At 37.1% G+C, this 22,484-nt stretch overlaps 2 protein-coding genes across 6 annotated transcripts in view; both read right to left on the bottom strand.

Moving 5' to 3' along the window:
* LOC131427224 (synaptogenesis protein syg-2) overlaps window positions 1-22,484 on the bottom strand; it is a 957,395-nt gene that overhangs the window by 70,245 nt on the left and 864,666 nt on the right. For 3 of the 5 annotated variants that reach the window (XM_058590216.1, XM_058590219.1, XM_058590217.1), the window contains one exon: window positions 14,402-14,674. In XM_058590216.1, the coding sequence (XP_058446199.1) occupies window positions 14,402-14,674 (273 nt within the window). Of the gene's footprint in view, window positions 1-12,576; window positions 14,351-14,393; window positions 14,675-22,484 lie in introns of those variants that run through there. The other 2 variants (XM_058590218.1, XM_058590220.1) reach the window with 2 other exon arrangements.
* Window positions 10,766-12,540, bottom strand: LOC131427227 (zinc finger protein 239-like). Its single transcript, XM_058590222.1, has 2 exons — window positions 11,570-12,540; window positions 10,766-11,502 (listed from the first exon to the last, which is right to left on the bottom strand). Exons 1-2 carry the CDS (start codon window positions 11,674-11,676, stop codon window positions 10,917-10,919), a joined length of 693 nt encoding a protein of 230 aa, XP_058446205.1. The 5' UTR covers window positions 11,677-12,540; the 3' UTR covers window positions 10,766-10,916.

The raw sequence follows: 22,484 nt of genomic DNA, 5'->3' as shown, positions 1-22,484 counted from the left end.
AGAGGATATAAACATTTAATATATTTATTACACTTTGCCTGGATTCCTTCAATGTGATCCTTGAAAGTGAGTTTCTTGTCACACGTTAAACCTACCTAACTATTTTGCTTGATCAGACCATGTCAATTCCAAGTCATTGAATTTGAGAATGTGATTATTGTTTGGTTTAAGAAAAGAAGCTCCTGGCTTATGAGGGAAGATAATTAATTGCGTTTTTGCTGCATTTGGTTTAATTTTTCATTTTGACAGATAATCACTGAATATATTTAAACTTCTTTGTAGGCGACTGCAGATCACTCTTCGATTTCTACCTGTGGCTAACAGACTTGTGTCGTCACAGAATAGCGATTTCTGACAACCAACGGGTAGATTTGAAAGATCAGAAGTGAAAATATTATACGAACCCTGCGGAACACCTGCTCGTACGGGTAGCAATTCAATTTTACAATTCTGATAGCTAACTTGAAGAGTGCGATCAGTTAAATAATTTTGAATCATTTTGATCAAATAAATAGGAAACTGGAAATCAGACATTTTTGCTATTAAACCTTTGTGCCAAACACTGTCGAATGCTTTTTCAATGTCTAGAAGAGCAACTCCAGTGGACATCCCAGAAGATTTATTTGTTTTTATCATGTTCGTTACTCTTACAAGTTGATGAGTAGTTGAATGTTCATGACGAAATCCAAACTGCTCTGGTAAAAAAAATTGTTTTCTCATTTATATGAGACATCATTCCCAACAAGATAATTTTTTCAAAAAGTTTACTAATAGAAGAAAGTAAGCTAATTGGTCGATAACTTGATGTTTCTGCTGGGTTTTTATCAGGTTTCAGGATAGGAATTACTTTAGCGTTTTTCCATCTTTTTGGGAAGTAAGCTAATGAAAAACACTTGTTGAAAATTTTAACCGGAGTCTCAAGGCAACATCGCATCGGGAAGATTTTCAATAAGAATTTTAAAAATTCTATCATTACCAGGAGCCTTCAAAATTCGTCTCAATAATGTCATTTGGTAACAACACTTGGGTTGAAATATGATCATATTTCAGTGAGACTTCATTTTCAATAGGACTCACAACGTTCAAATTAAAATTGTGGACACTCTCGAACTGCTGAGCAAGTTTCTGAGCCTTTTCGCCATTTGTAAGAAGTATTTGATTTTCTTCCTCGAGAGCAGGAATTGGTTTCTGAGGTTTCTTAAGAACCTTAGAAAGTTTCCAGAAAGGTTTAGAATATAGCTTAATTTGCTCAACTTCTCTAGCGAAATTTTCATTTCACAAAAAACTTAATCTATGTTTAATTTCTTTTTGTAAATCCCTAACTATGTTTTTCATAGCAGGATCACGAGAACGTTGATATTGTCATCGACGAACATTCTTCAACCGAATGAGCAGTTGAAGATTGTCATCGATGATAGGAGAATTTAATTTAGTTTGAGCTTTGGGAACTGAAAGATTTCTAGCTTCCATAATGTAATGATTCAAATTATCAATTGCTATGTCGATGTCCGCAGAATTCCCTAAAATAGTTTCATGATCCACATGATTTTCAATGTGAGATCTGTATTCTATCCAATTAGCTCTATGATAGTTGAAAATAGAACTAATTGGATTAATTATAGCTTCGTTGGAAAGTCTGAATGTTACAGGAAGATGATCTGAGTCAAAGTCAGCATGAGTAATCGGTTCACTACAAATGTGACTTTGATCTGTTAAAACCAGATCAATTGTAGACGGGTTTTTCACGGAAGAGAAACAAGTAGGATTACTGGGATGAAGAACTGTGAAGTAACCAGCAGAGAGTTGATTATGAAGTATTTTACCATTACTGTTTTTTGCCTACAATTCCGCTAGACATGCTTTGCATTTAAGTCCCCTATTACGAAAAATTTCGTTCGATATCTTGTTAGTGTTTGCAAATCGCTTCTAAAGAAATTTAATTTTTCGCCGGTACATTGGAATGGCAAATATGCTCCTGCGATGAAATAAATTCCATGAATGGTTTCAACTTCGATTCCCAAGCTTTCAATAACTTTAGTATTGAAAGAAGGTAAAACTCGATGTTCAATTTGCCGTTGGCCAACAATGGCAACTCCACCACCCATTCCAATAAACCTGTCAAATCGATGAACCACATAATGTGAATTGTTTTTCAGTTTAACATTTGGTTTAAGAAAAGTTTCTGTCACAATGGCAATATGTATTTTGTGAGCTTTGAGAAAATTATAAAATTCATCTTCACTCGATTTTGAAGATCGAGCACTCCAATTTAAAATATTCAAATAATTATTTAACATCACTGTTAAATTTTAAATTCATTTTATTATTATTTGCCAATTGCCATCCGATTTGAAATGCTTCAAAAAGTGATGAAGTCGAATTCATTCGGATGATCATTTGAAAAAGATGATCTTGTAGGTAGATCATTTTATTTTCCGTTATGTCGCCTAAATCGACTTCGTTCAAAGAAGCGAATGGCACTGAAGGGATATTGGTAGGTAGTTGTCTAGCTGTTACCAAAGCGTAAATGTCATTAGAAGAAGATGATGACGAGGTCGATCTACCTGTCAATAAATTGTTTTGTTTTAAATTCGAAGAAATAAGTGCGGTTGAAGAATTAGGAGTGGCAACTATAACTTTTTTTTTGATTTTCAGGTATGTTCTGTAAATTTAAGGTCGTTGATTTGACTTGTTGTCTAAGCGAACGAGCGTTTAAATTTTTTTTCCAGTACAGGACATTTCAAATAATTGGATTTATGATTTCCATCGCAATTTGAACATGAAAATTTATCAGTGGTTTCATTCATTGGACAAATGTCTTTCGAATTCGATTTACCACAATTCAAACACCGTATATCCATATGACAATTTTTGGTTCCATGACCGAAGCCTTGGCAACGACGACATTGCGTTAAGTTTTCAATACCACTATGCCGTTTATAATGTTCCCAATTAATTTTATTGTGGGAAATGAAACGTACTTTTTCTAAAGTTTTCGAATTGTTTACATCACTTCGATTGAAGTGTATTAGGTAAAGTTCATGGGAAATTCCAGAGCGTGGTTTATAAGTACCATTCGCTCTTTTTTCATAAGTATTACTTGGGAAGAGGGAAGGGGCAAACCAAGCAATTCTTTTAGTTTATTTTTAATTCCATCAGTACTTTGATCATTTGACAATCCTTTCAAGACAGCTTGTCCCGGAGTGGCGGTTCAATGCATAGGACGCTGGTCTTACAAGCCAGTTGTCGTATGTTCGAGTTCCGACCTGGAAGGATTCTTAGTGTCAGTAGGATCCATAGTACTAGCCATGCAATGATTCTGTACACTAAGAATCGGCTGCGAAGTCTGTTGAAACAGAAAGGCCAAATTCCACAAAAGGAATGTAATGCCAAGACTTTGCTTTTTTTTCAAGACAGCCTTGAAGGGTCTGTCTGATTTTATATCATATGAATAAAATTTATGAAGTTTCTCGGACAAATATCGGATAAGACCTTCGTAATCTTCCATTCCATCAACCAAGACTCGACATTCTCCTCTTCGTCCGATTTGAAATGAGACTTTTACTTCCGGGAGAAAAGTAGAAAGCTCAGTACGGAATGCTTCGAAGTCGGAAATCATCACCGTCACTGGTGGTATAGATTGTTGTTTCTTCCCAGAATGACAAGCGTCCATTTTGGGAATTTTAGAAGAATTTTTTTCTATGTCGCTACAATCGGATTCAGTAAGAATCTCGTAAATATTGTTAGACGGCATAGAATCAACGGAAGGTAAGTTCGTCCGTTGTCTTTTATTTTTTCATTCAGATTCTATAAGATCGTGAATGTTATTAGAAAAATTTGAATAACGAATTGTTATTTATTCCGTATTGAATTATTTTTATCCTTAGGTTTGTTGCCTTTTCGGTTGGACGCAGGCATTTTTGAAATCAATGAAATTCGAAATTAAATCAATTAGGCTAAATTAGTCTTGGAATGGACTGCTAGTTTGGATGAGTCTTGATAAAGACTGATTTTGTGGTAGTCTTAATAAAAACTGATTATATTAGAATATCACTCTTTGTATAGCCTTGAGAAAGGCTGACTAATTGTTAGTCTTTAAAAAGACTGTTGGCGATTCAGGTAGCCTTGAAAAAGACTGAAGCCTGAAGCTTTGAACCAATGAAACTCTAGGTAGCCAGAAAAAAATTCCAGGAGCCAAGAGCTATACGCGTGCGGTGCGAACGACTGTTCAACACCGACTGACTACCTTGAATCATGAATAGGTTAACTCTAGAACAACTCTTCCAAATCGTGATAATTTATTTTCAAAATCAGTTTTCAGTAAAAACTGTTTATAGCGCAAAATGCTCTTCAGTGATGAGGCGCATTTTTTGTTGAATGGTTTCGTAAAATTGTAAAATTGCCATATTAGAAGCATGGTGGATTCAAGACTTACCGGTGCATCCCGATAAATGTACTGTTTGGTGCGGTCTATGGGCTTGTGGATCGGTCCTTATTTCTTTAAAAATGAAGAAGGACGACGCGTTACCGTGAATGGAAATCAATACAGAACCATGATCAATGAATTTTTGTTGTCAAATTGTCAAGATATGGATGTGAATGTGGTTTCAACAGGATGGTGCCACTTGTCATACTACGGCCGAAACAATCGACTTATTGAAAGAACATTTTAACGACAACATAATTTTGAGAATGGGACCGGTGAATTTGCCTCCACCTTTATGTGATTTGACACCACTCGGTTATTTTTAGTGGGAATACGTTAAGTCATTGGTTTATGTTGATAAACCATCAACGATTGATGCCTCAAGTACTTGAAAAAGAGGTCGAAAATTTCACCTCTAGAATTACCTCTGTGAAAAATAGTGGTGGCGGCCATATACCCGAAATCATATTTAAATATTAAATGCCAATAAATTATGTACCAAATAAAAAAAAGGCTATTTCATAATTTGACAAGTATTTTATTTAAATTTGAAATCAGTAAGCTCTTAAAAAACACCATTTATAAAAATCTAGATCAGGGGTTCCCAAAGTGGTCGATACCCTTGGGGTCGATATCCTTTTTGCGGAGGTCGACGTAAACGAAAACTGACGAACAGCCGATTCAGAGTGTATAGAACCATTTCATGGCTGGTCCTACGATTCTACTGACACTACGAATCCTTCCAGGTCGGAACTCGAACATACGACAACTGGTTTGTAAGACCAGTGCCCTATGCAACTATGTTGAACCGCCAACCCGGGACTTAAAAAGTAATGTTTATTTGACCATCCGCGAAAATTGGAAAGTATTTTACATCAATAGCAAAAAAAATTAATTTTCAAAGGAAATTGTTAATGGGGGTCTGAGGCCTAAGTTAATTTTAGTAAAGGGGTCCATGACCCAACATAGTTTGGGGACCCCTGATCTAGATGGTTCCAATAGATTTAAACTTGATAATACATTTTACGTTTTGATATTAGTATAATTCTCGATTTTCTTCGTATTTTGACAGGAATACGACCTAATTTACAACGGAGTACCTCTCCAAAATTTATTCGTTTGAAAAGTGGTAAGATTTTGATCGCGAATATCTCTTGTTGTTTTCAACAAAACTTAACAAGCTAAGTCCAGATCCTGAATTCAGTTCCGGAACTCAGCTTTAGAACTTACTTCCCAAATCAAGGATGTGAGTTCAGTTCCGGAATTCCGGTTTAGAATTCAGTTTGAGTTCCAGATTTCAGATTCCGAGTTAGATCCGATCCAGAAGCATGTTTCAGAGTTCGGTTTCCGAATCCGAATTCAGATTTGGTTCCGGAATTCCAATTCAGAAAACAGATTCAGAATGCTGATCTAAAATTCAGCTCTAGAATTTAGTTCTAGTGTCCAACTCCAGACTTTAGGTTCTGGCATCAGTTTTGGAATATAAACCCGGAAATCTGGCTTTTCGTTATTCTATTTCGTAACTCAGACTCAGAACTCAGTTACGGAATCTTGGTTCAGAATTCCGGGTTAGGTTCAGAACTCAGTTGAAGCACAGATAACAGATATACAGACTCAAAGTAAATTTTTCAAAATACTTTGTAAATTTCAAATGTGCTATACGTTGGAAACACTACTGCCACCTACTCGACCGTTCGTCGCGATTTTTCCAAGCGTTCCACTACGTTCCGGAACGATAACAAAATCCTCATGCCTGTTATAGAAATATTCCAACTACAACATTTTTAACACTTATCACACGATTTCCCTGAGTGTTGAAGACAACTTTTTCCCATGTCGTATAAATCACACGAGAATTCGATCGGAATAAAACAAAAATAAACTTGTCATTTTAACCAACAGCAAAACAAAAATCTAGCGAGAAGTGAATGTTGCACCCAAAATTGTGTCTCATGTGCACGCGGCACCCTAATCATTGTGGCACCTCGTGTCGATCGTGGTGACATCTGCAAGTGTTCGCCATGCAGATTGAGGAAATTTTACACACAGTTCATATGTGAGCCTGTATATCTGTTTTCTGTGGTTGCAGTCTTAGAGCTCAGTTCCAAGATCCGACTCCAGAGTTCAGATCCCGCATTCAGGTTAAGATTTTAGATAACTAATGTAAGTCCAGAAATAATTTCCCACCATTTAGATCCAGATCTATAATTCTGATTCGGATTTATATTGAATTCTATTGCAGAACTCATTGCACAAACATTTCAAATGTTCTTCGTGCTAAAGAACGTTTGAATCTTCGAACCTATAAGAAGCAGAAACAACCAAAACGTAGTCCGAAATAAGAAGCATAGTTCAGGCCGAGGGTTCGAAAGCTGTACAATACGATTCTTGCTGGAGATTTGAACTGCATAATCATGGACGACGAAACCTACGTGAAACTCGATTACAAATCCTTGCCGGGACCACAATATTATACGGTGCGAGAAGGCCAAGTGTTAAACCAGTCCGAGACATCGATTGAAGTCGAAAAATTTTGTAAGAAAGCTATGGTCTGGCAAGCAATTTGTAGCGTCGGTAAGATTTCGAAACCCTTTATCACTACTGCTTCAATGAACAGCGAAATATACATCAAGGAATGTTTACAAAAACGACTTCTACCCATGATTCGAAGCCACAAGGATCCTGTTGTCTTCTGGGTAGATCTTGCTTCTTGCCACTATTCGAAATCAACGGTAGAATGGTATACTACCAAAAATGTCACTTTCGTCTCAAAAGACATGAATCCACCAAACCGCCCACAATTTTGACCAATTGAAGAATTTTGGGCATTAACGAAGGCGAAACCGAGTTTCCGACTTTTTGTAAATTTTACATCTATTAACATGTTAAATTATATTTTTTGGGTGTTTAGATGTCAAATTCAGCTGAACTAACGTCAAGCTAATGACCGAATTATTTATACGTGCTTTTGATAATGAAGTTAAATGAAATACGACGCTTCTTTAATGTGCTTCTATCGAGACGTAAATTTACATGGTTTCGACGTAAATACGGCTTACTTTACTAGGGGGAGCGCCTTTTCAGAATTCTCTTTGTACAATACTAGGTAGAACTTAGTCGTGAATATCACTTGTTGTAATAAAAGGAACGACATAATTTCATATCATCGGAAATACGTTCAACAATTTATGATAAAACTTTCAGTGGTACGAGATAACCACAAATAACTCAAGTTTGGTATGCATGAGAATTGTGGTGAAATTCAGTGCAAAATTTTCAACCGCCTGGATTGAGCGAATCATCGCTCATAGCGGTTCTTGAAAAACCGAATATTTTAGAGATTGAATATATGGCTATAAACCATGAGTATTTGCATTACACATGCTTTACTCTCAAATACACAGATAAAAATATTTTGTGAATTTTCATCTATTTTCATGCACACATTTGGAGCAGGAAATTGAACATAAAGTTACTATACAATTCTGTGCGATTCAATATAATTTGATTGCAAAATGATAAGCGATAATGGAAAGATACAGTTCTATTAATTGAAAATTAAAGTAATCCAATTTGATTTTGCATCGATGATGGTTTTCGAAAAAACTTTCGATTCAACGCATTTCTATTTTATGTTATTATTGAGTTACATGTCGTGTAAATTTCATTATTTCTTTCTGTGTAATTCTTTCTCCTCAACAACAACATAATCCTTTCTCTTTCTCAATGTCATCAGAAATACGATCAACAATTTATGATTCAATTTTCAACAGCTTGATATAGCTATGAAATTCAAAATTTGGGTTTTGGAAACATTGGGGAAAACTCATCACACTTGCTTGCCTTTCTCGTACCCGCGACAATGGTCAAGATGTTCCTAAGAATTATGCGAAGTTTTCTTCTACTGAGTATGTAAAACCACAAAAAACCAAAATAACATTGACCTTCAAAATCAACTTACTTGAGTTGATCTAGCGTATATTTATTGGATTCTGACATATTTTTAAGTGCTAAAACACGTCACAGTTTACGTAAACTTACGTGCAAGAACATGTTATATTGTGTGATTCGAGAATTCCATGACATGAAATTCAAAGAAATGAAAAAAACTGATAGCGACGGAAACGACTTGAACCGAGAATCGTTGGATCACAAAGAACGTCCGCTAATCGACTGTGCCACAGAAGCGCGCGTCTACTTAGCCGGTCAATTCATACAGTGAAACTTGCTAGTCGAATGCCGAACTAGTTATTACAAATGGAATTTTCCGTCATTTGACAAATTAGGTCTTTTTATAATTGCGTTCTTGACTGGTAAATAGTACACACTTAGAAAAATTTACATCTTTTTAGATGCACATAAAAGGAGTGTCGCGATTTACTTCCATTCACATCGATATAGATGCAAAATTCATTTTTACATGTTAATAGATGTAATATTGTGTCATCACCGAAGAAGAACGGCGTGCTTGAATTTACGTCAAGCGTAAATTTTATTTTTTTCTAAGAGTGTACATTTAAATGCATACAGTCGCCTCGCCAGCAGAATGAAAGTTACAGTCGAAACCAGTAAAATTCATGCTAATCTAACATTAAGTCATTAAAAAGAAAATTTTCCGTCATTTGACAAATTAGGCCTTTATGAATTATGTCGTATGAGGTATTAGGTCACCTGTAAAATTCACCTGTAAATTTTTGTAATGTAATTTTACATGGTCTCCACCATACATGAGTGTCAGAAATGCAAATGACTCATTATTACTGTAGAACTAACACATATTCGATACATTATGACGTTTTTTTAGCGCTGAAACACGTGAAAGTACACGTTTGCTTGATCGGTGAGGTATGTTTGTTACACATATTCTTACAAAATTCAATCATATTACGAATTACGAACAGATTTCACCCAGATGTGGAGAGAAAAATTGTTGAAGGTAAGCTGGTGAGGGAGTGGATTTTATCTTGAGGAGAAGTGAAAAAATCCGCTTCTACAGGTGTGGAATTCCACACATACACACTTAGAATAAATCATATAGATTTACACCACCTGAGACCGACTTATTCGAGCGTCCAAAATGACACGATTTTACAGTTGATTTGAAAATTACATGCCTTGAATATCATTAGAAAAAGGTTGCACCAGTGCGACTAGAACACAAAGTATGTCCGTTAATCGACTCTGCTCAATGGACAATCGGCACATATGAATCCATACAGCGGAACTTGCTAGCCAAGTGTAAACTACACAGTCGGATTAGGTCAAATAAATACGAATGGAATCTTCTGTCCTTTGACAAGTTAGGTTTTTACGAATTGTATCGCATGTAGAATTGAGTCACCTGTAAAATCACTATTGTAAAACTCAGTTATTTATTGTTAAATTCAGTCATTTGACGAATTAAGTTGCAAATTTACGTCACATGTAAATTCTATATTCTATATTCTATGTACACAGAAAGAAATAATGAAATTTACACGAGATGTAAATCAATAGTAACATGGAATAGAAATGGGTTGAATCGAAATTTTGATTGAAAACCTTCATCAATGCAAAACTAAATTGAATTGAATTGAATCTTTCAATTAACGCTTATTTTGCGATCAAATTGTATTGAAACGTACAGAATTGTAAATAAATTTTATGTTTAATTACCTGCTCCAAATATGTGCATGAAAATAGATGTAAATTCACAAAATATTTTTATCTGTGATAGTTATCAGCCAGGTGTGTAGTTCAATATACTCCCAACAGGGCTTCCGCTGCCTCTGAGTAGATTTGCATCATTTATAAATTTCGTATTTTTTCCTATTTCAAGGAGTCAAAATTCCCTTCCTACGAATCATTCGTAATGCATAAGGAGTGTATCGAAAATAAGCCGACGACACGACCTGCCACTCGTATTTAAAAACTGTATCGTAAATTTAACTACCCCTCAGTAACTCGTAATGTCAAAACGAAATTGCTTGGAAAAATATTCAAACTGGCAACACAAGTTGATATTTTATTGATTTTGAATAACAGTTACCATAACCTTGGTTACTGCATATTGAAGTCATGAGAAATGTAAACAAAACAAACTGCGGATCGGATGTTTCAAAGCGAAAAATCAAAATGAATGTCTCGAGTAAGAAATCCTCTTTTTGTTGTAAATTACAACTGTTTCAGAACTAGACCAATGAATCGACTGGTCATTTGGAATTACTGAAAGAATTCTTTTGTTGTGAAAACTGAGAATGATCCACTTGCTAACGAAACAGTTGTCTAAGGATTCTTTTTATATTAAAGTCTGAGCTATGGAAGTTTTTTTTATTATTTGTATTTATATACAAGCCCCGATACACTTACTTAGCCCATCGAAAAATTCTCATATGCGAAGTAGATTTTAAATGTCACTTGAACTGTGCCATGAGGGAAAATGTTTTTCCGCAGATATCACACTTGAAATGCTGCTCAGTTGTGTGCACCACACTGTGATATCACAGAGCGTTTAGTCTGTCGAAGTTTCTACCACAGATATGTGTGGATGCTCCCCAGTGTGTGACATCATGTGAGCCAAAATTTTGGAGTTCGAACTGTACCCTTTGCCACAAATTTTGCACTTGTACTTCTGATCACCAGTATGAACTTTCGTGTGTATTCCCAGATAATGTTGATCAGCAAAGCTTTCACCGTATATCTCACACTTGAACGGCCGTTCGGCGGTGTGAGATCTCCGGTGTCGAATCAGTAAGCTCTTCACGGAATAGCCCTTATTGCAAAATTCGCATCGGAACAGCTGTTCACCGGTATGAGTTCGTATGTGCAGCTTTAAACAATACTCGTCAGCGAAACTTTTTTCACAACGGACGCACTTGTAAGGCTGCTGGCCTGTATGGCGAAACTGATGCCGCTTCCAAGCACTTTTCTCGATGTAGCCTTTTCCTGCAAATGTCACAACAATACGATGCTCCTTCGGTATGTGTTTGCATGTGTCGTTCAAAATAAACAGCTTGGCAAACTGTTGGTCACATATGACACATTTGGTGAAGTTTGTAAGACCAATATCATCAAATCCCGGTTCACCGTTAGATCGACTGAAATGGAGGACAACCGCCTTAATGTAGCTAATGAGCCCCCATGGTCAATGAAGATGAAACCTACCTTTGTTTTGTAGTATGGTCTCCAAAATCAAGTTTAGTCTTAATGCTAGTAGGAATATATACGTTCATGTTTTCGCTGTTTTCAGTAGCATTACTTTTAGAAGCCATTCCGCAATCAACTTCATCAATGTTCTTTGTCCTTGAATCAACCAGTTCTTCTTCCACCTTAATTTCAATCTCCACTGCATCTTTTGGAACATTAGCAAGGATAAAGTTTGACTTGAAATTAGTTATTTAATGCTTCCAAGTTATGGGAAAAAAGTGAACATTGCTAGCCCCATCGCTTCATAAAACGATGATATCCCTAGATCAAACCATTCTTTGAAATGTTAAGCATGATGGAAAAATACCTTTGGACAGTGTTATCTCCAAGATCTCGCGTGGCGATCGACAATAACGGCGGACATAGTTCGTCCTTTTCCGGACCAGTCTTCTGGACAGAAGTAACAACAGCTGCGTATTAAATGTTTCTCTTCAAATCATAGACACGAAATGCTTGTTTCGATTCTGATATCTCCGATTCTTCCTTGATTTCACCAGGAATAAGTCTTTTTCGATTCATTCAACATTATTGTTTGTTTATTTACTACGGAACTCCTTGGTAACTAGTTCATACAGTGTTGCGCAAGAAGATTATTTTTATCATATACAAGGGGTCACTATATTTGTGGTAACTGGCGGTAAATCGCTCACGAACACTTTTTATTCCGATTTTTCTTCGGAGTGTCTGGTCGTGTCGTCGAATAAGCTATCCACATACATTTGTGTTGTACGCAAGTATTTGTGTTGGTTTTTTATGCTCAGATCACAGCATGCTGTGCGTTTGGCTGTCAGTTTGTTTACTTGTTTGTGCGGTTGAAATTCTGCGTTTTAAACATGTCGCTTATTGAAAAGGAAGTGAAAATTAAGGTTCTGGATACATGGCTAAGTGAGAAGGGTATTACTATGCGAAAATTGACGAATTGGTTTGGAATTCATCATGCCAGTGTTAAAACTATCATTAATAAGTTTGGGGAACACTATTCTTTGGATAAACTACCAAGAAGAGGTACAAAACCCGGTTCTGCCAACCCGAAACTGGACCAGAAAGTGGTATATCTAATCATGAAGAACAAATCAATGTCAATACGTGATTTGGCCAAAAAAGCTGGAACGAGTTTCGAAATCATCCAGCGTTTCAAGAGGCGAAATCAGCTGAAGACCTACAAGAAGCAGAAAATCTCGAAACAAAGTGTAGAACAGAGGAACCCAGCAGCAACAAGGGCCCGGAAATTGAATTCGCGTCTTTTGCAGTGTGACTTATGTAAAGGAAGACTCAAAATTCCTTCCAGGTCCACAATACTTTACTGTCGTCGTTGGGGAGGATGTGAGCGATGCGGACAGGTCGATTCAAGTGGAGAAATTCGGTCGAAAGGTACTGGTATGGCAAGCAATATGTTCCTGTGGTTTGAAGCCAACCATTTTTTACACTAGCGGAACTATAAATGCAGAAATCTATCGATCTGAGTGTCTCCAGAAGAGATTGCTGCCTTTGTATAAGAAGCATAGTACACCTCCACTGCTTTGGTCGGATTTAGCGTTGGCTCACTATGCCAAAACCACTCTCAATTGGCTTGCGGAAAAGGGTATAAATTTCGTTGAGAAAAATATCAATCCACCAAATTGCCCTCAGCTTCGACCCATCGAACGTTACTGGGCAATCGTGAAGAGGGTCTTCAAGAAGACTGGTAAGGCAGCTGGGAACATGCAGGAGTTCGAAAAAAATTGGACTCAAGCGTCCAAAAAATGCGATGCAGCACTTTTCCGGAACTTGATGAAGAGCGTTCGATTAAAAGTTCGAAAATTCGGGAAGGAATAACTTAAATTTCATCTGGTTTTCATTATGCTCAAGTTTAGCCTCGTACAATAGAGGATCAATTTTTAGTTTAAAAAAAATATCGTTTTTTATCATAATTGTAAAGAAAAATTTGTGGATAGCTTATTTTCGATACACTCCTTATTATCACTTAAAGATGACTTGGCGGGTAACACCTAATGTTGATGAAAACTCATCAACATTAGGTGTTATTTCCGAATACTTCTTGTATTCTGATCTAATTTGATTATTTAACAGTTATTTTCTTCATATGAACGGTAGTCGACATTGAAATGTCTTGACTGCGTTCATGACGTTTTGAATATGTCAAATTGGATCAGCTTTGACTGCTGGAATTTAGCTGCACTCCAGATAATTATCAGGAAAATTGTTTTGAAAAACTTATTCCAGCAGAGTAAGGTCCTTGGATACTTTGTTTTTGTGTTTTGGTTTCCAACTACTCAGAGCTGGAAATAACTGGCAGGACTGAAATACGTGTCTTGTGCTTTTAAAATGTTTTGGTTTAATTATATAATGTTAATCATCATTACAGCTGGATTTGATTAATGAGGTTGACACAGTCCCCGTAAAATGGCATAAATTAATACATTATTTGTTATTCCTTGTATCAACCGATGTGCGATTGCCATAACTAGCATGAACACAAGAGCGGAATCAGCTTTCCACAGAACTGAATCGTTTCATCATGAAATGAATGTTGAATATCTAATGGCAATTCCGGTGACTTTCTTATTTCATTTTAGCTGGGCAGCGAAATTCACTTGATTGCGAATTCTAGCTAACCAGCTATTTCCAACGACTTAATTAACGAGATTATCAAAGCCGAAACGAACTAATGGAAAAAGCGCGCTCTGCAAAGTCCCAACCATTGTCGGAAGGAAGGCCGTTCCATGCCGGCTCTGAAACCTGATCAATATGCAATTAGTGGGTAGCCGGTGGAAACAGTGTGTCACTTACCTTCGTTCGTCGGTACGACGTCCGGATTCTTCTCGTCGTACATGTCCTCCGACTGGCTGAGCGGTAATGAGATTTTCTCCTTAATTGGAAGATTACCGGGCCGTTTACCGAGCACTCCGCCGGTGTGTCCGGTGTGGTGCGTCTTGGCCTGCTGGCTCGTGCGCAGCTTGACTGCGGCAGCAACGGCGATTATTATGCAGATTATCACCGTTAAAATGCCAATAAATATCCCGATCGATAGAATCGGCGATAGCTCGAATTCAGCATGCGGTCCTGCGGGTGAGAAGGAAACAACAGACGTCATGAATATTCCGTAGGATTTGATACGATGGTTTCGTGGGGTAGCCACCGAAGTGGCATCGTAGCTCAAAACCTGGCGAATTGAGCGGTCCGATAAGGCTTCGAGATACGCAAACCTCGACGAATCACGCATGGTGCTTGTTCGGAATGCTGCCATTCAGTCACAACTTTGATCCATTTCCATCAGCTTTCGTTTGATGAATAATGTACCAAAATTCCACACAGTTCCTACCCAATCCCAAAGGCAACTAAATTACACGGACATAATTGGGAAAGGTAAGGTGCAATGAAATGAACTGACCGCGCCCCGTTCGAAAAAACAATAATTGCATCACGTCGGCTTTATTTGTTTGTACTTGATTTTAATTGAATATATGCAATCGTTTATTACACATTTTCAATCAAATTGAATTACGGCAATAAGCTACGCTGATGGTTAATTTATTTTATTCTTCATTTCTCGTATAAATACTACGGTGGGACGGCATTGACCGAGAAGAGCGATTGTTGGTGGAATTTATTTAATCCACACAGGTTTTTGTTGTGAGGTAAATTGGTTGGAATAATTGCATGAAATAAGCCCGTTAGAGTGGTGCGAAATGTGATATTTTTGGTATTATTTTTCCCGGAAATCTAGTGAACGGTTCCACAAAAGCTTTGTATTCAAGATATCAAATAATGAACGGAGTTGTGTAATAATATGTTCGGTTTATTTTGAATTGATACATATCAGATGGAGCAGATATTAGTAAGAATAAAACAAATCATACAAGTGCTGATCATTTCATGATGTGCGAGCAGAAATATTGTAGGAGACGATCGCGATCTGAATTCGAAAAATTAGTGAAAATAACTGAAAGAACAGTTTAACTTGAAAACGTCAACTGTGAGAAGCTATTCTTAGTACAACTGTTCACTGTCTGGAAAACCATGAGAAACTAGATGTTATACCTTAGAAAAATTTAAACGAGCAGAGGATTGATAATGTAAATTTTACTCGGAAGCGAACCGAAGCGCTATATAACAAATTTGAAAACTGACGTACTGATGTAAAAAAAATTACTGAAACAATTTGTTTGTAGTATTGTAATACGGTCGGTCGTCTTAAACTCATTATAAGTTTTTATCAGTAATCTAACAAAAAACAAAAACACAGATTAGAAAAGACTGACTAATGGAACAGCAGAAATGAAAATGTGCGAAAAAGTTACTGCCGAGACGGGACTCGAATCCGTTCCTTCTCCTATCCGGAGAATGTGAAACAAGCTCAAGACAGCAGCTCTATATCTCAACAAGACTAAAAACAAGTCGTTATCCGTACTGTATTTTACAGTATTGTACTGTATTTTCGACCCAAATACTGTGTACTGTTTTTACTCTCAAATGTACTGTATTTTTCATACTAAAAATTAATACATAATTTTAATTCTTTAACACTTCGAATTTCGATTTGTGGTAGTACAAAACGTCAGAAGGGACAGTGACAACACGTAGCGAATGTGAATGTGAATGTAAGTACATGCAAACAACAATTTTTATTAATCATTGTTGTTCAGAGCGCGTCACAACAATCTAGCGAAATTTTGATGATAAAAAAAAGAAAAAGAAAAATGTCTCAACCGAGAAGAATCATACGTTTCTCAAAAAATGTGTGATGAATAATTCGTGCATTTTTTTTATTTTGATTCGAACTTAAAAATGCCCTAAAAATGGGATTATGAAAATAATTATTTGCTTTTAACGATTTGTCTTGTAAGGGCGTAGAGCCGTATTGAGCTAGTTTTACATTTGAACAGTATCAAACGAGGAAAACAGATTTAAAAAATGCTATGCGAATACAACTGTGTTATGAAAATCGTAAAAAACGCTACCGCAGAGACGAGACTCGAACCCGTTGCTAGCTCCTATCCGGGGAAATCGTTTAGCCAAATCAGCTACCCTGCATGTGATGACACACGAAAAAACAGATCAATTGAAGGCTGGAATAACAACTGGCGGAGAGGTTGTTATAGAGAAATGACTACAAATGAACGCCGTGGCACCCGAGGCACCCTTGGACATGCTCGGTTCTTTTGTTCAGTTAGACTGTTTCTTCGTGTGTTTCACATGTAGGATAGTTTAATTTGCAAAACGATTCACCCGAATAGGAGCTAACTACGCGTTCGAGTCCCGTCTCTACGGTGGCTTTTTCGTGGTTTTCATTACATAGTTGTATTCGCATGTCATGTCGCATTCTCCTAAGAAGCTGATCAAATTTATTTGCTTTTGTTTTTTGTGATATTCACTATTTTTAGAAAAAAATGCGTACTGTAAAATGTACTGTTTTTTAAAAGTCGATGTACTGTTTTTTCTTGATTTCTAGGCCAAATGTACTGTTTTTCTTTGTCAAGAAATATACGAGCGTTAATTATGACTATTTACTAAACTGCATTGCGCCCGAGCTCGGCTAAACAACTTTCCGGAGAGAAAAAGTTACAGGTTCGAGTCGCGTCTCGTTAGTAACTTGTTTTTTCATTGCATACTAAAAAAACGACGGGTGGCTAATGTCAAAGACATCACTGAAGGAGGTGAATACGGATTAGTTAATTGATTGTGTGAATCTCGCAACTTTTACTGCTTCGCTTTCAGAATTGTAAAAATGTATCTATACTAAAGTATGACTTAGTGAAGGCATATATATTCTACCCAACAAATGACGCTGACCAGATGAGTGTAAAACAGTACAACAAACAATGATTTAGTTGTTTTGGTTTGTAGATTTATATCCTCAGTGGAGGAAAACTTCCAACAGTTCCTTGGGAATATTTGAGTACTTTTTGTCACCATTTTATTAATCTGCATCAGAACCACCATATTGCTGAACTGGAGCTGCATTTAAGAACTAAATTCTGAACATGGCACTGGCCACCCAGATCAAGAATTCATTCAATTCCATTCCATTCAATGAATTTATTTGTAGAGTTTCATGAACTGAACTCATTTTCAGAATCCAGATTCCAAATTAATTTTCAAGAATTCTGAGTTCTGAACCTAAATTAAGAATCTAAATTCAGTTCCAAAATCTAGTTCCATAACCCAAGTTCCGGATTCAATTCCAGCAGGCAGGTTCTGAATTCTGAACCATGAATTAAGTTCAGAACTCAGGTAGATCAGAATCCAAGTACTGATTTTAATCCAAAAATATAGTTATAGAATTCATTTCCATAATTCAATCCATATGAGGCTTTATACCACGCAAGTCTGTTTATGCTGCTACTGGTTGCAAGCGACAGTTACTAGCTCAAAACTATCGTCCAAGAGCGAAAAAGGCAAGTAAGTCTGATAATTTTTTCTAATCGTTTCAAAAATGCTATAGCGTTTTGCGTGTAGCTTTTTGATCTCCTCAAGATATTCCGGATTAAGTTCTACCCGTTCTACCACGGTAATATTACCGGATTTTCGCCATAGAAAAAGTTACTAAAAAAAATCTCAGAAGTTAGATGGAAACAGATAAGAAATCATTTAATCGTAAAACCATGAGAAAATATTTTTGAACAAAACTTTTTCTTGAATGAAGAGATAATCAAGTAAAACAGAACCACCAGATGGTAAACGTTGTACAAAAACAGAAAACTGAAGGAAAAAAATAACTTCTTTTAATTGTCACCCTTTACGACATGGAAGTAGGAATCCAGGAAGTAGGAAGTTTTCTCCCGCCGAATTTCACACGGCCTCTACGCTGAAAGATAATAGGTACTATCAATCTCCTAGTGGACCTCAGTCCCTCTAAAAAGTCTGTCAAATGTACGTTTCAAGTGTCCGTAGATTATATAAAACAAATTTTTAATGTCATTTGGAATAGAAATAGGATTATAATTGAATGCGGTGGCGGCCACATAAAGCGAAACGTGCTTGGTTCTTCTAGTCAATTAGGCTATCTCTCTATGTCTTTTCATATAAGCAAAGCCTTGGTATTACATTCCTGTAGTGGAATTTGTCCTTCTGTTCCAACAGACTTCGCAGCCGATTTAGAGTGTACAGAACCAGTGCATGGCTGGCGCTACGACACTACGAATCCTTCCAGGTCGGGGCTCGAACATACGACAACTGGTTTGTAAGACAAGCGTCCTATGCATTGAACCGCCAATGTGTTTTCATATGCAGGGTAGTTTAATTGGTAAAACAATTTCCCCGGTCAGGAGTTAACTACAGGTTCGAGTCCCATCTCTGCGATAACATAGATGCATTCGCATGTCATTTTTTTTAAATCTGTGTTCCCCGTTTGATACTGATCAAATTAAAACTTTGAATAGTTTTATTATTTACCATTACAATTACAATAAGATGAAACGGGGTTCTTGTTTAAATCAAATTTAAATATAGTTTTCAAGATTCTCACTGTTGAGACAACTCTGATCAATTTGATATATCATTTGCCTGTATCACAGTTCAACCTTGGACGACATGGTATGAACGGGAAGACGGCTGTTTTAAAACCTGTTTCGGAAGATGCTCAATATGTTCGTCATATTGCTTTTTTGTATGAAAAATATTTATGTTCTTACTTACAAACTTACGTCAACAGATATTAACAAGAAATTTCCTACTTTCCTATGTTTCTATATAGTAAAATGAAAAAAAAAATTTTTTTCTAGTATTTCATTAAGGGTACGTTTTAATTTGTGTGTTGTCAAATCCAGTTTTGAGTGAACGGAAGAGTCGAGGTGGTTAACGGTTTATAAGAACGACGGTAAATCGACGACCATCTCAGACGGCTACTCATGCGAAATGGCCTTTGATGAAACGATTTTCGGTGAAATGGCTTCTGGTGAATTGATCCCTTACTGCGTTCCAGACTTTGACCCACTATCGACTAAAAGGAGTTTCGGTAAAATTACCCATCTACTGAACGACCTTTGGCTAAATGGCCCTTCCAGATAAATTACCCATCCACTAAACGGCTTTCGGCTAAATGACCATTTCGGCTAAATTGTCCCTCCGGCTAAATGGCCCTTCTGGTTTCAGATAAATTTTAAAAAAGAAAATTATCGATAAAAATCATAGAGAATTTTTTTTTAATGAAATTTTCTATTGGATTTTTAATTATTCAACATTTTTGCCGTGTATTTATTTAGAGTGCTCAGTAGATTTCCCACATCATCTAATAATTTCCGAATTACAATATTTCGAAGAATGCACATTCTTTATCAGCACTATAATACAATCCCAAATTTTCTAATTGTACCTTTTCTATACTGTTATTTTACAATTGTTTCTTTTTAAGACGTTCAGTTCGCCAAAAAATATTTGATGGAAAAAAAAATTGGAAAACAGAAAACGTACTGTAAATTGCATAGAATGGCCGGGCATCTAAAAACTACTGATTTTTTTTAATTTGCGGCTTACCCAGGTAATGCTCATTTGTGGCCAGTGTGCATTCAGAAAGCCGAATTCTGATTCATTCATAACAGATGAGCTTCCAGATTGCAGATATAGAGTTATGAGACTTTTTCAAAACCATTACTAGTGCTTACTGGGTACAATTGTATGATGAAACTTGATTTTTACAACCGACTACTATGAAAATTTGCGTTAAATAAAATAAGTTCGGTAACGATCGGAGTAGGTGCCCGAGTAATCGGTAGGTTCCATATTATACGAAAAAATCCACTGTCCTGCAATTTAAAAGTACACGAACTACTTCTGGCAACTTAAAAGTGAAGCACACATTCTGCACAATGTATTGCCGATTTTTAAAGGGATTACCATGAACCGACTAAACTACCCATGCAGCATCAATCATAGTAACCCATGAGTCAGCAGACAAAATTTGACAGCTCTATCAGTCGAACTCTAACCCTGATGGCAAAAACAGTGAAGCAACTATATTCAGAAGTGTGAGAGCATCGAATAAAGAACCGGGTTTTCACGGTCGACGACCTTGAGTGACAAAAATCTCCAAAGGAAGCTGGAGAGGAAGACTGAAGGAAAAGTGGCTACATCGCTGCCTGCGCTTGGTCGGGAGGTTGGTGCAACTGGCCAAACAGTGGAAAAGTGCCTGACGAATATTAACATACATGTCAGGAAGCGGAAAGTGCGTCCACTGATTTCGGATCTGGAGGCAATGACGCAGCGGGAGCGGTTGAATAAGATGGTCATCTCGGACGACGAGACCTATCTCACCCTGGATGGCCACGACTGGCAGGGCAATTCTTATTTTACGTCCCCACGAAAGAAGTGAGCCCCGAGGTGAAGTTCATTTCACACAGCAAGTTTCTCAAGAAGGTGCTGTTGTGACTGACAATCAGCGGATCAGGAGATGTCAAAGCCGCTCTTCTTTCGTTCCGGACTGGCCGTGAACGGGGTAATTTATAGTACGAAATCATTTTTCATCAAGAAACACCATAACAGCAAAAACGGGGTGTTTTGGCTGGATCTGGCTTCGGCCTACTACTTGAAGCGATCGTTGGAACGGCTGAATATTGATGTGGTACCCAAGTGGACGAAACTGCTCAATGCGCCATATCGAGAATTTCTGGGCCAACCTGAAGCGTAAGATCAACTCCAATAATTTTGTATCGAAAACTGAGAAGGGATTGATAAATAAAACGAAGGAAGAACTTAATAACATGCCTACACGCTTATTTTCGTCCACCATGGCGAATATTCCGGTTAACTGCCGGAAGGCTGCTCGCAAGGGCGTAGAATTTATTTCTGTAAGTCAGCTAAAATAATTATCTTCTATGGCAAATTTATCAAAAGCAATTATTTGTTTTAGCTTTTTTTCATTACCATCCGAAAAAATCCATTTGTTTAACGCAAACGTTACTGGAGCTGCTCAGAAGTTTGACTGTGGAAAAGTTACATAAATATTAATAAGGGATTCTTCAAAAAACTTTTCCTTGAATCTAGAATAACATCAAGGAAATTTGAATGGACATAAACTTGCATAACCTTTTTCAGTTTGTAACCAGTTTTGAGAAAAATTTAGAACAATTTTTCGTATCGTTGTTTTGAAATTTTAAACTCCTTTTACTCTGTAGCTCCGGAATCGATAGTCGGATCCGGATACATTTCAATTGCAGTCTACAGGGTCCGGCACTCGAAGTGTAACCAATTAAAAAGGCCATAAATTCAGTTTGGAAAATTACTTTTACTTAATGCAAAGTACAAAATGTGTAAAAATAATACAAAATTCAGAATCAATTCACTTTTGCTCGATATGACCACCTTTTGCCTTGACTTGATGACTAGAGAGAGCGAAGGAGTTGTTTCGTTTGGCCGAAAGCGGTCAATTTCCGAACATTGTATTTTCTGACGAGAAAATTTTTCCAATTGAGCAATTCGTAAACTCTCAAAACGATAGGGTTTACTTGACCGACCGTTCATACGAGAATTTGAGTCATCGATTGGCCACCAGGAGGCAGCATCCGCAACAGATAACGGTTTGGGCCGCTGTAACCGCAGATGGGCGCTCTCCAATCGTTTTCATCGAGCCTGGCGTCAAGGTAAATGCAACATATTATCGGGAAAGTATTCTGGAGGTTGCTTTGAAGCCGTGGGCAGACAAACATTTCGGTGGCAGACCATGGACGTTTCAGCAGGACTCGGCACCGTCTCACAAAGCTCGAGTGAACCAAGAATGGCTGAAAAACAACGTTCCGAACTTCATCACGTCCACACAATGGCTCTCGAATTCACCAGATGCGAATCCAATGGATTATTCTCTTTGGGCTATTTTGGAGAGCAAAGTCCGAACTAAAAGATACACCAGTCTCGAGGCGCTGAAAAAAGTTATTGTCCG

Source organism: Malaya genurostris, chromosome 2, assembly GCF_030247185.1.
Source record: "Malaya genurostris strain Urasoe2022 chromosome 2, Malgen_1.1, whole genome shotgun sequence".
Taxonomy (NCBI): domain Eukaryota; kingdom Metazoa; phylum Arthropoda; class Insecta; order Diptera; family Culicidae; genus Malaya; species Malaya genurostris.
Note: the sequence above shows the minus strand (reverse complement) of the source record. Positions and strands in the feature narration are given on the sequence as shown.

Bases quoted from the DNA above. Each gene is read 5' to 3' on its own strand.
- LOC131427227 (XM_058590222.1), bottom strand. From the start codon at position 11,676: ATGGCTTCTAAAAGTAATGCTACTGAAAACAGCGAAAACATGAACGTA. The intron at 11,503-11,569 runs GTAGGTTTCATC...CCTCCATTTCAG, and splicing joins GACCATACTACAAAACAAAG to TCGATCTAACGGTGAACCGG.